This window comes from Scylla paramamosain, chromosome 18, assembly GCF_035594125.1.
Source record: "Scylla paramamosain isolate STU-SP2022 chromosome 18, ASM3559412v1, whole genome shotgun sequence".
Lineage (NCBI taxonomy): Eukaryota > Metazoa > Arthropoda > Malacostraca > Decapoda > Portunidae > Scylla > Scylla paramamosain.
Genome location: NC_087168.1, coordinates 12,952,052 through 12,969,649, shown reverse-complemented (window position 1 = coordinate 12,969,649; position 17,598 = coordinate 12,952,052). Strand labels below are relative to the sequence as shown.

Genomic DNA, 17,598 nt, shown 5'->3' with positions numbered 1-17,598 from the left:
GAAAAGTACTTGCATGGATTCAACTCAACCATCAACCCTTCAATTCATCAGTTCTTCTCTTGAGTGTCATGCATCCATCATCAATTCAAAGACTGAGATTTACTGGACAGGTCTGACAATTACTGCCACAACTCAATCCATTCTTATTTCATCCTTATTCTATGATCATTCCATATTCATTCCATTTCCATCTCATGTCATGCATGGTCAGAATGGTCAAGACATTTCTTCATAACAACAGTAATACTTTATCAATCAGGAACTAAGATAATCATGCACCTCTTCTGTTACACCTGTACTTGGAGTGGTACTTAGTGGACCCTTATTGGAGTTATCTTTGGCCAATCTATTTTTGCTGTGAAGAAAAATCTAGAGCGAAGAATAACATATTCCCTCAGTAAGGTTCTCAGATAATCTTCTAAACTTGCTTAGGCAATAAAAGGAATAAGAAATATTAGTGTTCAATTGTAGTATGTAGTAACAATAGCATAAGTAGTGGCAGTAGTAGTAGCAGTAGTAGTAGTAGTAGTGATAGTGGTAGTAGTAGTAGTAATAGTAGTGATAGTGGTAATAGTAGTAGTAGTAGTAGTAGTAGTAGTAGTAGTAGTAGTAGTAGTAGTAGTAGTAGTGTAGTAGTAGTAGTAGTAGTAGTAGTATTTATGTGAAGTCATAACTAGACACTACAATAATGGCCAGTAAGTAATGAGTAAAGATGTACTAAGAGAGATTGCGGGAGGACAGGGTACATACTACAATTGGCCTCATCCGACTGATCTTGACAATCTGGCTGATCATTGCACTTAGCCTCCAGGGGGATGCAAGTACCATCGTCACACCGAAAGTCGTTATTCGTGCACAAAGCTGAAATTGTTGTGTAATCATGTCAGTAGAGCCACAAAACATCCTGCCAGGGGAGATCTGTGGGATGCAGGACTAAGGTAGAGAGTGTTGTATGTCCTCTTCCCTGTTCCCTCTCTCACACCTCACCCCAATCCACACCAACACTTGCCCTAAGATCATGAGAGCTGAGAGCCATGGATGATTCACAACACCTGACCCACTTTTCTTATGCAACTTCCTTATTCCCACACATGCAACAAAACAATAAAATCATGAAAGCATCTTTTACACGCACAAAAAGGAAGCTAGCATTGCAGCAAAAGCAGAAAATCAATGTTAAACTCTTCCTTGCCTTCCTAAAAAAAATAAATAAATAAAAAAAATAATAATAATTAAAAAATACAATTACAATCTTTAAAGTATTCCTATGGTGGTCTCACATCCACATGACTTTAGGGCATGATGGGCAACATCTCCTGTACCTTTGTTTTCTCTCTGGCTCTACAACAACCCTATGATTAGTAAAAAATTGTGTCAGTATCTACAACACAAAATATTCAGCACTGATGTTGTAATGCACTACTTTCCATATCTAATACCATCATAATAACACAATTCAAATAAATGCTTGTTAAACATATATATATATATATATATATATATATATATATATATATATATATATATATATATATATATATATATATATATATAAACTGTCATGCATTAAAAAAAACACTACTAATAAATGCAAAACAAAAAGTACAGTAAATTTTAAAAATCATTAAGCAGGATGCTGTTAACATATACTTTCTACGATTAAAATTACACAAAAAAGTAAAAAACTATGAAACAAAATAATGGTCAACTACTGTGAGCTGTGTAGCATGTGCAGGGTAAGCCAGGGTGTTGGAAAGAGTGTATGCACAGTGGGGGTATAATGCAGAAAATGTATGGCAGGATGACAATGGACTAAGGTGTGACAGGAATGGGGGGCACAGGCTGCAGTAATGGGCTGGGTACAGTCTGGTGAAGTATTTGTGTGAGGGCAGGGTGGAAAATGTGTGACATGAGAAGATTTGGAGAAGGCTGAAGGGAGTGACTGCTGGATGTGTGGGTGGACAGAAGAGTTGGTGGGTAGGGGAGTAGATGGGTTGAAATTAGGGTCTAGTGAATGATGTTGCAGATTGTAATAATTGAATAGTGAATAGGTTGGGGGCAGATGAGCTTATGGTTGTTATTTAAGGTAATGTCATGAAAAAGAAAAAAAATATCTTTTTTGGATGTTTCTAGCCTTTGACTTGGCCATTCAAGAGCAGTCACTGTGTGTGCATTGTTCATTAGTGATGGTCTGGTGGTCTCATAACACAGCCAGCTGTTCCCCTACATGGAGAGCTCACAGCTCATAGTAACTCGTCTTTTAGGTATGATGTGAGACCACTCACACATCATACATTGTGAAAAAGAAGCCACAACTCCTCAGCTTACATTTTGTACCTACTTACTACTAGATAAACCGGGGCTAGACATTAAGTAGCTTGCCCATCTCCCTTACCATTCCCAGGGCATGAACCCAGGCTTCCTGGATTGTAAGTCAAGCATGCAAACCAATATATTATGCAGTGTATATTTACCTAGTTTTACCTAGTTGTGGTTTAAGGAAAGAGGAGTCTGAGCTTGTGCTGTCTCATCTCGATATCTACTTTTATCCAGTTTTCCTTAATATCAGGTATAGTTATTGCATTTACTATTTCTTTTTGCAGCTCATTCCACATTTCTGCAGTCCTTTGTAGGAAACTGCTCTTCTTAATATCCCTTCTACACACTTCTTCTCCTTCTCCTCATGCCCTCTTGTGCTTCTAAAGTCCCTCACCACCAAATCACTCCAGTCCAGTTTTTCATAACCTGACAAACTCTGATATAAGGCAATCAGGTCACCTCTCTCTCTCTCTCTCTCTCTCTCTCTCTCTCTTCCAAGGTGAGTAGGTTTAGTTTTAGTCTCTCTTCATAAAATAAGTTTGATAGAGTTGGAGGCAACTTTGTTGCTGCTCATTGTATTCTCTCTATTTTTTTATGTCCCTTTTAGTGCTGGGAGACCATATCACTGCACCATATTCTAAACAAGGTCTTATCATTGTCACAATTAAATTCCTAATCATCTCTTCATCCAGATAGTTAAACACTGCTCTTATGTCTCTCACCAGATTATGTTTCCCTGTCTTCCTTCTCTTCGCTCTTCACTTTTATTTCCTCATTACCCAATTTATAACTGAAGACTGGTCTCACACAACTGTGTGTGTGTGTGTGTGTGTGTGTGTGTGTGTTGCAAGAGGATGCCTAACAGAATGCTGGAGCTCTATTCCTCTAGTGACTCTGCAGTTAACATTCATTCATGCCACAATTCTAAGTGGCCATCTTATACTATACATATGAAAAGAGCAACTAAAGCCATACACTACAGTAAAAAAAAAAAAAACTATACATATTAGTGGTCTATACATGGTACAAAACTATATTATAAAAATTCTACAAAAATAAAAATTATTACAGACATCTGTGAAGAATCTAGAGAAAATATCAAAGGTGAAATTTTTCCACTTTGACTAATTAGAAATATGAAAACTAAATTAAATCATCATGTAAGTCTATTATATAAAGTTAGAATATTAAAAATTTCAAATCTAAATTGATTTTTTATCTCAACCAAAAAAATTAAGTATCCAAAATTACACTATCAAAAATGTTTACCTTAACAATTCCTTATAAATCTTGAATCTAGACTATATAAAAAATTTAAAACTTCATAGGAAAAACATGTGTTATAACAAATTTAGCTATATTGTAATAAAAAAAAAAACATACCTCACTTTAAGGTACAGTACTATGTAGTGTTTAAGATAGCAGAAGAGGGATCAAGTTGATAGTTTGCTTTTTATTAAGGATGAGACAGTGTGAATGAGTGAATGGAGGTGAGTGAGTGAGTGATAGAATGAATGGAAAGGACAAGGGACAAACTCAAGGGAGGAAATAAATGTAATGAGTGCATGAGAGAGGGAAGGAGGGAGGAATGGAAAAGGCAAAAATAATTACATGAATGAACAGAGAGATGAGTGAGTAAGAGAGAGAAATAATGAGGGGGGTTGGCTGACAGATGCACAAAGGAATGCATGGAAAACATAAACAGAGAGACAATAATGAACATGCATCTGGTTCATCTCTTTGGCTCCTCTGCACTTGGCTCAACATAGTGCCTGTGTTGTCTTTGTACCAAGAGACTGATCCTCTCATATTACTTGTCACTCTGTCCATGTCACACTCCTGGGATGCCTTAGGACACACTACTCCTGGTGTCCCTTCTCTTTTCTGTTTACAGTTCTGACATCTGAGAGACAAACTGTTTCAGAGGAAGTAGCTGCAAATGAAAGGAGCAGCTACTTTCTGAATGAAGAACCAAGACCAAATCTCCATCCAACCTGACATTCTGGAACACTTCTTTCTTTACTGCTCATAATCTCAACTCCTCTGCACTGGCCTCACAGCTTCTCTACTCAGACTCCATGTCACCTCTATAATGCATCCCCTACAGCAGCACTGTTCCAGTCCTTCTGTACTGACCTCACAGCTTCTCTACTCAGGCTCCATATCACTTCTTTAATGCATTCCCTACAGCACTACTATTCTTACACATCATCATCTTTCAAATTTTCAAGAATGAAAGGGACTTCTTATAAATGCCACGCCCTGAGAACCAGCAGTTTGCATCAGCCAATCAACAGTTCTCAGAAGACATCATATTCATAACACTAAATAAAGGCCATGGTCTCAAAAACTTCATGGCATTCATCAACACCAAGCACTACCTCTTGTCCTGTACATTAGTCACAAAATGTCATAGAGTGAGAATATTTTCACACAGAAATTAACCAGTATTGTTCAAATAGAATATAGTGAGCATATAACTCTGGTGCTCTTATATTTTATGTACTAATCAAACTATATCTTGTCCAATCTGCACTGAAATCTTCACTCTCTATTAGTGATGCCTAGGAAACATATCATCAGTTTGTACAAAGTACTGGAGCCACAAGCACTGTACTGTGACCAGAACCAAATTCACAAATGGAACCAGACACATAATGGAACACAGGGAGTGGAGACATGGAAAAGAAATATAAGTAAATAAGTCTGGTGATATATAACAAGACACAATTGTATGAAGGATTGGATGGACTATGAAAGGATGGATGGAGGGACAGTTCTACATGGGAAACTGGAGGGATGGAAACTGTTGGGACAGATAGAGAGGGGTGGAGGGAGAGGCTGGAGAGTAGACATCTTACGTGGACAGCCTCTTTCATCTGTGGCATCCTGGCAGTCAGCTGTTCCGTCACAATGCTGGTCTGCACGAATACAGTAGCCATTGTTGCAGCGGAAAGTTGAGGGGGAGTTGCACGAGGACTCAGCTGTTGAGGGGCAAGCGCTTGGGGTCACACTCCAACTGAACCAGAGAGGTGAGGAGGAGGAGGAGGAGGAGGAGGAGGAGGAGGAGGAGGAGGAGGAGGAGGAGGAGGAGGAGGAGGAGGAGGAGGAGGAGGAGGAGGAGGAGGAGGAGGAGGAGCAAAGCAATGCAGCAATCATGCAGAAACAAGCATTAGCATCAGCAAAAGTTGAGGAGGAGGAGGAGGAGGAGGAGGAGGAGGAGGAGGAGGAGGAGGAGGAGGAGGAGGAGGAGGAGGAGGAGGAGGAGGAAAGCAAGCATTTACATCTCTGGTAAGCTTAGTGTTGACAAAGATGACAGGAATGAAGGAGGGATGGAGAAGAGTGAAGTGAGCTAAGACACATCTATGACGGAGGGATGAATTTGCAAGCTTTCCTATAACAGCAACATGACAAAAAATAAATAAATTAATTAATTAAAATAAATTAAAAAGTAATCACTGTTACAGTAAAACAGACGACAACAAACTAACAACAAGAAAAACAACACCAATGAATGCAAGACCAATCCAAGCAGGCAACATCAATGCAAACAACCAATGCAGTAAATCATTACAGACTCATACACTATTAGCAATGGCAGTTAGCCTATACAAAGCCTTTTGCAAGGCAGGCAGACAGACAGAGAGAGAGAGAGAGAGAGAGAGAGAGAGAGAGAGAGAGAGAGAGAGAGAGAGAGAGAGAGAGAGAGAGAGAGAGAGAGAGAGAGAGAGAGAGAGAGAGAGAGAGAGAGAGAGAGAGAGAGAGAGAGAGAGAATTTTCTCCACTAACCAAGCAGGACAACAATTACCAAAATCAGTATCAGCGGGCAGGTACAGACAATCTTAAGACAACAGGTGTGTGCACTGAAGAGCACTTTGTGTGTGTGTGTGTGTGTGTGTGTGTGTGTGTGTGTGTGTGTGTGTGTGTGTGTGTGTGTGTGTGTGTGTGTGTGTGTGTGTGTGTGTGTGTGTTTCCCATTTTCACTTGGAATGGTAAGATAAGGTAAGATCTATACATATGAAGTAAAAAAAAATTACACCATGAATACTTTTGTTTGTTTTATGTGAAAAACATGTAATGGTAAAAAGAAAGTGCACAATAATGGAAGTGTGACACTAAACAAAGACTAAATGAAGATAGGACATACCCAAAAGTTTTCCAGAACAAGATAACAATTCATACCTTCTTCACATGAATAAAAAGAAAAAAAAATGCACAGTTGAAAATTAAGAAAACTATCTTTTATAACAGGAAGAAAGAAAATATCACTTTGACAAGTTAAACTGTATAGCTTTCCACAGCCAGAGACAATAAATGTGAGCAACAAAAGGAAAAAACCTACACAGATAAGAATGAAACAAACACCTTTAGGGAAAGAGGTAAAGACTAAAATGTGACATCAGAAATCTTGATAAAGTTTTCTAAGGGCAATAAATGAAAGAGCAAAGGTGGGAAACACTGTGGATGAGACTGAAGACAAAATTTTTATGACAGAAAATTATTAAGATGGAAAAAGAATTGCAGTTGAAAGAGACTGGAATTAAATACTGTAAAGAATATTATCACATTAAATACTTTGAAGGAAATTAAAAAGTAAAGTAATAAATAGACATGGCAATATAAATTATAAGTTTCATCAATTTTAGAAAATGTTACACCTTATAACTAGTGAATATGAGGGAAATATGGAGAATGTGATACACTCGCCAAAAAACAACACGAAGCCCAACCCTTAAGAATTGATTTACGCACACGTAAGCAGAGGTAATGAGTTATTCTTCTTCAGTAATAATACACCACCAGAAGTCATGTATTTATGTTCATACTGTGTGAGGTCAGGAGTATAAGTGCCCACAGGTACACATTTGTGCCAGCACATGCACATGTGGCATACATGTGGGTGCACACACAGATGAATACATACATAAATGCAATTAGTCATAAACAAACACATTTAAGGTTCTCTCTCTCTCTCTCTCTCTCTCTCTCTCTCTCTCTCTCTCTCTCTCTCTCTCTCTCTCTCTCTCTCTCTCTCTCTCTCACACATAAACACACACATACACACACAAATGCATGCACATACTCATACATGTACTAAATACAGTCATACACAAATACACAGACACAGAAGAGAGAATAAAAAAAAAACATTTTGCTTTAAAGTTCATGAATATTTGAGTATAGTTGAAACAATAATACAGTAATAGAGATTTGACCACAAACACAACATTTAATGTCATCATGCTAGATTGCACATCAATGATGGAATACAAACAAAACTAATACTGGACTAGAGGACAATATCATCTGGAGTTGGTATTTTTTTTTTGCCATTTTATGGGAACTGGGTGCCAAAGTGAACGCTGCACAAGACACAAAGAGGAGCCATGCCATACACAATGAAATCCCAGAAGATTAGTGGAGCATCATTCATTTTCCAGAAAAGGCTCATGTATAAATATTTTCCCCTTTCAAGACCAACCACAGAGTAATAACTTACGGCAGTCAGTTTCATCAGAGGCATCAGGACAATCTATAAAGCTATCACACCAGTAGGTAATGTAGGTTCTGTTTCCGTCACGACACAAGAACCGTGTAGCTAGAGGGAGAGAAGGTGAATTTGGTGAATGATGGTAAAAACACATTTTTTTTTCTTTTTCTTCTTACTTTTTTTTCTCATTTTTCTTTTCTTTTCTTTCTCCTTCATCTTCTTCTTCTCCTCAGTTCAAGTGGAAGGCACAGCATGAGCTGGGCTCCACATGTTGCCTTTGTTAACTCACTAACCACTGTGCATAAGCCTCAGCTACTCTTTGTATCCAGTTCTCTCAATATCATGGTCTGCCAGCAAAGCTGGTTCACAGTGATGCACCTCAATGCACACACCACACTTCTCACACCTTAACACATTCTGATCAGGTGTAGAACTTCACTTTGAGATCCTCAAGGTTGCCACCATCCATTTATTCATAACAGCTTCACATAAATTTTTATGATGGATGCACAACCACTTTCTAACCCTCCTCACACAGTCCATTCATCTCAATCATCATCCTTTCTTATCCATGCAACTTTCACATTATATAATATATACCAACAAGAACTTATCTTAAAGAGAAGTTGGCACAAAATGAGAAATTTGTGGTGACTACTGGAGCTTATGAAAGAAAAAAGTATATATGAAATATGAAAATATGTATGAGTGAAACCTGCAATGAATGTTCCAAATGAAACACATCCATAATCCATTTAATAACCCCTCTCTTCTCCCCCCCAAAAAAAATTATAAAAAAAAAAAGTCCTAAAAAATCAACACTGAATAAAAATAACATTTTACTCCTTTTGGGGCATATTCAAACACATGCCAACAATGAAGGATATGAATAAAAAAAAAATTAGTACACTTCATGGCATTTTAACACCTACTATCAATAACAAATCTCAGTGTCATGCTCTGGATAAAAAATGATAAACCAATGAACGTATAAACCACAAGACAAGCCACAGGAAAACAATAATAAAAAAAAAAAAAGATTCCAACGAGCAAAGTTAAAGGAAGCAAATGTCCAGGCCTCATCTTTTCGAGAGGAACAAATACTCACGGCACAGTCGCTCATCAGAATTATCTGAGGGGCAGTCTCTCTTGCCATCACACTTGAGACGGCGATCAATACATTCACTAAAATCACACTGCCACTCAGTTACGGGGTTGCAAGCTAATGCAGAGATAGCCACCAACACCACAGGGAAAAGAACACAGTTGTTATTAGAAAAGGAAATGGAAAAAATGAGAGAGAGAGAGAGAGAGAGAGAGAGAGAGAGAGAGAGAGAGAGAGAGAGAGAGAGAGAGAGAGAGAGAGAGAGAGAGAGAGAGAGAGAGAGAGAGAATTTTAATTTGAGAAGCAAAGCTTGCATTTAAGAAAGGGATTCCACTTTATCCTACATCAAATGAATGTTTCCTTTGGCAGTGTTTGTCTAGGATAATTTTGGCCAACCTGATAACAAAGAATAACTACTGTTGCTTATTATTCATACAGCTTCTGGATTAATACTTAGTTCATTACTGATACATGAGATTCCCAAAAATTAAATAAACAAGTAACATATCATTATGTTCAGTAACAATGAAGTCTTTTATAAAACTCAAATATACCAAAATCAATCAATAGAAACAGATCCATTACTCGTACAATATAGTAATGCAGTCTGGTCTGAGATGCATCAAGGACTTTGTGAGTCTTACTCTGATATACAGAGAAATATGTAGACTATAATAAAATACTGAAACACCAGAATGTAACATATATATATATATATATATATATATATATATATATATATATATATATATATATATATATATATATATATATATATATATATATATATATACCGGTATATATATATATATATATATATATTTTTTTTTTTTTTTTTTTTTAAGGATAAAGCCATAAATTTCCTGCAGATTAGTTTAAAGCAGAAATACAGCATATATGTATGTTGTATGTAAAGATAACAAAGTTCCTAAGTTATATTTTTTTTAATTATAGAAGAAAATAGAGGTGAGCAGTGGTAGTTCCCTTTTTTATTTAAATCAGTAAATGTCTTAAATACTCAAGATCTATTTTCTAGGTCTGAGAATTATCACATTCTTTTTAGCTCTCACAAGAAGTTTCATAAATTTATTACACAATTCCTAACAATGATAGTAACATGTAATTTCTTGGAACTGCAATTAGGCATGCACTTTTCATGAAGATTGTTAATCTCTGCCTATGCCATGAAGTGTATCTAATTATACATATTTTTTCAGGTAGATATTTTCCTACTTTTCAAAGGATAAAGTTATCTGTCTCCTTATCTATGTTCAACCTATATGTACTGCCACTGGACACCTGGGATCAGTGGCAGCACTGAAGGACTTACCTTACTGCCCAACACACTAAAGAAAAATTTCTGCTCCCAGTAAATCAAATTTCTCCTTAACAGGAGACATATGGGCTGCAAAATTCCCATCTCCATGGCCGTAAAATTGCCAGAGATCATTCATGGTTAACATTTTCGCGGCTCGCTGGAACCCCATCATACTTGCATCGCAACGAGTACATTTGCCTAGCTAGAACAAAACCGTACATGTACATCAATACTCATATATATATATATATATATATATATATATATATATATATATATATATATATATATATATATATATATATATATATATATTGCATCAGAGCTATGATACTTCAAACATCACACTATTGAATGCACATCAGTCAACATGCAATATGACATCAATGTTTGTCAATCTATCCATCCATCAGTATAGTAAACTTAACAAGACATTCCATTTTGTATGACCAACACTGACAGGCATAATTAAGTCTACGTGCCTGTATATGTTACTGTATGTACACAAAACACATGCACACAAAGAAGGAAACAACACAGAAAATGACTAGCTACAGTCACTGCTAAGTGTTATGACAACTACAACAACTACAGCAAAAGAGGTGCTGAGATAAATAGTACAGGTGACCTTCACTCCAGTGGTCTTCAAGATGCATTAGTATATAGTATAATATTTTAGGTCAATGCTAAATATCTTTCATCTCTCAGTGCACTGGTCTACCTTTATGAAGGTAAAAATAGCTCTACAATATGCACTAATAGGGATATGTATCACCTTAACAAATATTAAATCAACAGGTATTGTTACAAAGCACTTCCAGTAGATAATCAGTATAATGGAACCTTGGTTCTACAACTTAATTCACTCCTGAATGCCGTTTGAAATCAGAAATGTTAAAAAACTGAAACTGTTTTTTCCCATAGGAATCAATGTAAAATAGATTAATTCGTTCTCAGACGCCTGTCTACCTTGTCTTAGCAGCTTATGACAGACGCTCCTACAGCCAAGATGGCTAATTCACAACATCTCCAGCTCACAAATTATTTATCCAGAAAGGATATACTGAATGAACTTTGTGACACAAAACTCATCAGAAGATACTGTTTAGATTGTGCAGATATTCTCTTTGACACCAATCTAGTGAAGGAAGCCTTACAGGACAGAGAGTGGAGCAACCCAGTTACCACCAAAATGAAGATGATCATAACACTTAAACATCTTGCTACTGGGAAAAGCTACTGGAAAAATGCAATTGTGCTGTAGTGATGGGGTTGAGGGTCATTGAGAGAGCCACAGGAGGCTCAAGATAACTCCTGAGCACCGAAAACTGTTTACATCGAGGCTTTTCAAAGGGATCACATTTACCTTATTTCAAAGATTGAGTTGCTGTCTTACACTGTCTTTCCTCCAAATATATAAAAATGAAGTAAATATTTATAGAAACTATAAATTAAGTAATAAGCAGCAGCTTTCACTATGTCTTTATAATATCTGAAATCAAGTAATTTTGTTCAAGAACCGAATTATGATACCACAACCAAAGCAATAATGCGATCAAAATTTTGTTCAAAAACTGATTTGCTTGAAAAGGAAGGCATTTGGTAACAAGAGGTCCCACTGTAATCTGTAAATGCACACTAGTACAGGATGTCTTGATGAATTATAAATATATTCTTACTGTGTCTGCTTATAATTGATTGAGTGATTAATGCACTTAATGTCTACCAATAACATGACCATATGGCCTTTGTTTATAGATAACAATTAAAAAAATGTCACCCGAAATATATCACAATATAACACAAAGTTCATGTAATAATCATGCACTTGAAAGATCAAAATGGAATAAACGGCCAGTACTGCATCTAAACCACTTTTGCAACACTATGTCAACTTGAATCTTTTAAAAATGTAAAAACTGATGGGAAATGAGAGGACAAATAGAAGAAGATTTGAAGAATGCCTACCCAAGTCATCCTTCAGTGAGTCAAAAACGAATTCTTTTTTAGAAGTACACATAAAGTACAAAAAAAAAAAAAAAAAAAAAAAAAAATCAATAACAACTACAATCCCCAACAGTAACAAGGAAGTAAGGTGTTATAGATATGTTGAGCAACTCACTTGGGCAGCCCCACTCATCTGATCCATCCCAACAGTACCTCTGGCCATCACACACCAGGTGGTCAGGGATGCAAGTACCGTCACTGCACCGAAACTCTCCCACCCGGCATGCAGCTAAGATACACATTGCAGTACTTCTTGTTAGTATTGGTCTACAGTGCCTCTGATGCCACAAATACACACATACACACATCTAAACACACATACACACATTTAAACACAAACACACAGTTAAGAAATGTGTTAGGAGGTAGTAGGAGTGCATAAGAGCAGGGTAGAGAGCTATTCACTCACCCAAAGATTAATCACTATAAAGTGAACATAACCAGAGCACAATGTGTTAAAATTCTAATACACATAAGTTAAACATACTTAGGGTAAATCATTATCTACACTTCATCCTGAATCTGGAAGAGATGATAAAATTATACACATATATCAGTAGATATTTAGGTTATTTCAGAACTTAATCAACCAGCAACCATTCAAACAGCATAAAAAAATGTGACACACACTACAAGAATACGCATTACCAATGAAATTAATCTAGACAAATCTGAGTATCAAATGAAAAGCTACAAAGTCTACACTGTTATTCCTCAATATGAACTCTGCAGTGAGGTTTATGATGCTTTAATGTGAGGGACAAGCAGCACTGCTGCCACACTGGGCAAGGCTGAGGAGAAGGCCAGCACTCACATGAGGGACAGTTGTGCTCGTCTGAAGCGTCACGGCAGTACGGCCGGCCATCACATTGCAGGTAGGACGGGATGCAAGTGCCATCGTCAGCGCAGGCAAACTCATCAGCTTTGCAAGCTATAGGCATAAGCATGAGGTTTTCTGCCATTAGAGGATTATATTGCTTTCATATTAGACAAAGATGTGTGCCTACATAATGGAAGTTAACTTTACATATATACACTTATACATACACACACACACACACACACACACACACACACACACACACACACACATACAGCAAGTCCTCATTCAGTCACAAGACTAAGATCCTTAAAAGCATCACTGCTTTGGTTCAGATGAGTGTACATGCTCATAAAACATATTCTCTTGTTGGCAAAAATATAAGATTTCAGCAATATGCGCTGTTCTACCTCCACACTTGCTTTATAATCAACTTCTTTTTGAAATTATCTATTTGCAAATATTCCATATTTTCACTGTTTCCATCTCTAAATAATCTAAAGACTATATTTCTTAGAATTACTTAAATATCAGTGGCTTATTCAATCAACAGTCATTCTCCTTAATTTATCAAAATATTTTCTCTATCCACTTCAACCAATCTCATCACTTTTTGTCATCATAACTGAGCACATATCCCTTTTCTCTCCTTTCTTCTATTGTTAAAATTCAAATCACTCCAGATATGTTTCCATTTACCATATCTTTGAATATGAAGTATCCTGGAATTAACTCGATTTCTGATGTTGACTTGATTAGGTTAACACAAAATTTAGCATGTAACTCTTAATCAATTACTCTGATCTTTTACAGTATCTTCATGATTTACAAGTATGCATATTCATATAAGTAGCCTGCTTATCTGACACATTTATATGCAGTAAAGAAATACTGGAGTGATCCCTGGCCACTCTTCCTGCTATTTGCTTCATAAAGAGGCATACATAGTTATTTTTTTTTTCTTGATATTAATCAACCAATATGATCAAGATTCTGAAAGAAGCTTCTGTTGCCCTGCTTCCATATCTATTTTTGTTAAATTCCAGCCTACTCTGGCCTCAATGGCATCACAGACACACAATGCTCACTCAACATATTCTTATTAAAAGCTGCTTCATATTAGTCAGCATTAATGAGTTTTTTTTTTTCAGTGATTAATCATTCTCTTCAAAATCGACATATTTACTCACACACACACACACACACACACACACACACACACACAAAGCTCTTGCAACATCTACCATCAAATAAAAGCCTCCTTAATGAACAATCAGTGACAATCTGATATAAGAAATACAGAGCAGCACAGTTCACTCTGACAAGCACCTGCAAACAGGTAAAGAGCACATCAATGTGACAGCAGCTGCAGTACAGCACACACACCACAATCTTGATTTCCCAGCTGTGGAGCAAGTGGAGGAGAGGCAGAAAGGGGAAATAAAATATCACAGTACATATCCTGGTACTGAGGACCAGCTTGCCTGACCTACCACACATAATAATATTTAATCACATAATAATATTTATTATCCTCCATCCATCTGTTAGATGTGATGGGAAATTGACACCATGTCCTGTAAGTGAAGCAAAAAGGTGGAGGTGCACTGTAAGAAAAATTATGAAGAAATAAATATCTTTAGCTGAAAAAATCAATAAAAAAGCTGCATAAACTAATAACATTCATTGGCAGTGTTAGAAAGCCTGGAAAATTTACTGAAAAGTAATTTTCAAGTTAAGTGGATTATACAGCTCTGACTTCATGAGACCTGCAAGAAATTAAATTTGGTGCAACAGTAGTCTGAATACAGTAGATGTGGATATTTCACTTGCCCTGCAGACACAACCAACACACCCTTCAGGAGAACTGGTTTGAGAGAGAGAGAGAGAGAGAGAGAGAGAGAGAGAGAGTGAGAGAGAGAGAGAGAGAGAGAGAGAGAGAGAGAGAGAGAGAGAGAGGAGAGAGAGAGAGAGAGAGAGAGAGAGAGAGAGAGAGAGAGAGAGAGAGAGAGAGGCATGTATACCATATAGAGAAACCATGCCCACAAAAATGACAAATAAAGGATACTGCTGTTTAATGGAAAACAAGCTTCATCAATTCCAATATTTTCAGTACGTGCAAAAGAGCAGATTATGAGTGAACCAGGCTAGTGGCAGGCATACAGTTCTTTCAGGAAGAAAAGGAATTTTGGATGCATGTATGAATTTCTCCAAAATAACATTAACCCTCAAACCACAGACAACCACAACAACATGAAGAAAGTCAGGACATTTCCCCAGGTATTAACATGAAAATCAGTATGAAAAAGAATTGTGTTGTTTGGGTCTACGCTTGTGTTCTACAGAAGCTATAAACATAAGATACAAAACTATCTATGATGCATTTTTGGAGCAAAGGAAGCCTAGAGTTTTAAAGACAAAATTGCCACGTTTCATCAAAAGAAGGACAGAGGGACAGTTCTCAGCTTAAAAATCACTACTTATATATGTTGCAAGTGCTCATAACTGCTAACCATAACATATTTAATGACTTCACAGCATATTAGTCATATATTAAGGAAGGGGGAAAGGAAAAACTTTTCTTTTCTGTTTAAGGGTAAGTCTACAATACATTTTATTTCAATTTTTACAACTGCATGCATTAATTTTACATTAAAGTCAGCCATGCCATGCTGAATGTGTGTTTTATGATGCCTAATTCCTATGCACTGTGTTATGAATTACATTAGTTATTAGTGTTAGAAGTGTGCCCATTTATAATATGAATACATGTATATAGTATATTACAAAAGAATGCAAGTTACAAAGCAATAACTATTATGTTTTTTAAGTAAGTGGAAATACCTGATTCCTTAGCTGAAGGTGCTATGAAGTACCAACCTCAAAATCTTATATTACATTAAACCCAGTACATGTTTCTTTATTTAGCTGCGACATACACTATCATGCTTACTTAATAAAAGAGAAGAGAGGAGCCATGCATTAACTACATGGCTTTTAAAAAGAAAATAGGAAATATAAACTTAATCTTCTCATTTTTTTGTCTATTTGTCATGTAAATAGCATAGTTATGTTAAGAAGTTATTTTAAACATTAAGCATATTTATGTATATGAATCAAGCATGCATATGAAGACAGACAAGAGAGGTTTCAAAATACATTTTAGAGTCAACTTCAGTATCTTGTGCAAGCTAAGCATTTTGCCTGTACATTCAATAGCAGCTTATGTATAGTGTTACTTATTAACAGAAAACTCACAATTTCATGTTGCTCTATTGGCTTAATAATTTGACAGCTAATTACAGCCTCCAAAGATTTTTTTCTTTTTCAATTTTCCCTTTTGTCTATATGGAAAAATTACTTTAAAATTTATTTGAATGGCACAATTTTCTTCCATTTTTATTCACCATTTTTCATCAGAAGAAAGTACTAAAAACCAAAAACTGAAATTGAGGAAAATACAAAAAAACAAAAATAGAAATCTCAAAAACTGAACAAGCAAACAAACAATACAAACAATTGATATATTCATGAGAAATTTTGTTATAAAAATATTAAATAGTCCACATTATGAAACATTTATAAGAAGTAACACTTAAGTAATATATGATGATTATTGGTTGATGAGTATAATTTAGCTTTAAATATAGTAAAGCCATTTCATTTGTGGCAGTATTTGGCAATAACTACAATGCCATAACTCTTGAAAAGTGGCTGTAATATTATTAATTCTCTGCTGTGAAAACTGCTACAGGCACAACAGGTTCTTGCCATCTGTAAAAATACCTCAAGATAGCTTTCTAAGGATGTACATATGTTTTTCTGTCCAGGTGGGACCTGTGTTTTACCCAGTGACTCATGGGGTTTCTATTATGGCAGAAGAATTCATCCGAGCCATCATAGCAATCAGGGTGGCCATCACACCGCTGCTTGGTGCTGATAATGCATCCATCTTGGCACTGCCACCACTCCCCATCTTGACCAGGACATGAACCAGAATCAGTAATATTTTGCTTCCTCAATACTATTATACTTATGCAATATCTCTTTTCTCTCTCTTTTCCTTCCACATATAAAGGTTCATTACATTCAAATGAGTGCTATTATTTTACTATGAGTCATTAACACCATTCCTTGCATCATATGAGATCCAACTCAGATTTTCATTATACTTCATCATGTCTCATTCTATTATGAACTTTCTTCTGTATCCTACTAGCTATCAGCAGAAAGCATTCCAAATACTTAGCACCACCAATCATTCTAGGATCAAATTAATTTTATCTTTACTGCAGTTATTATGAGTTACAGTTCAAATCTCCTCAATAAAAAATCACAATGTGTGATAATCCATTGCATTAAAAAAAAAATAAATAGATAAATGGAAACAAAATTTCACCAGAGAGAGAGAGAGAGAGAGAGAATATAGGGGAAGAAAACTATAAGAGACAGACACATTTCTTAAGTGGGAAGAGTGAAGCTGTGATAAGTCTGTGGCATTACAATCAACACACCTGGGCAGTTTAGTTCGTCTGAGA

At 36.2% G+C, this 17,598-nt stretch overlaps 1 protein-coding gene and 1 long non-coding RNA gene across 2 annotated transcripts in view; one reads left to right on the top strand and one right to left on the bottom strand.

Moving 5' to 3' along the window:
• The window catches only part of LOC135109126 (basement membrane-specific heparan sulfate proteoglycan core protein-like), a 359,280-nt gene that overhangs the window by 211,778 nt on the left and 129,904 nt on the right, over positions 1-17,598 (bottom strand). Inside the window, 4 exon segments of the mRNA XM_064020215.1 lie at positions 751-861; positions 5,181-5,303; positions 12,356-12,469; positions 13,055-13,171. Of these exon segments, the coding sequence (XP_063876285.1) occupies positions 751-861; positions 5,181-5,303; positions 12,356-12,469; positions 13,055-13,171 (465 nt within the window).
• Positions 5,257-5,999, top strand: LOC135109127 (uncharacterized). Its single transcript, XR_010272584.1, has 2 exons — positions 5,257-5,506; positions 5,549-5,999. It is a non-coding gene; the product is annotated as an uncharacterized LOC135109127 (long non-coding RNA).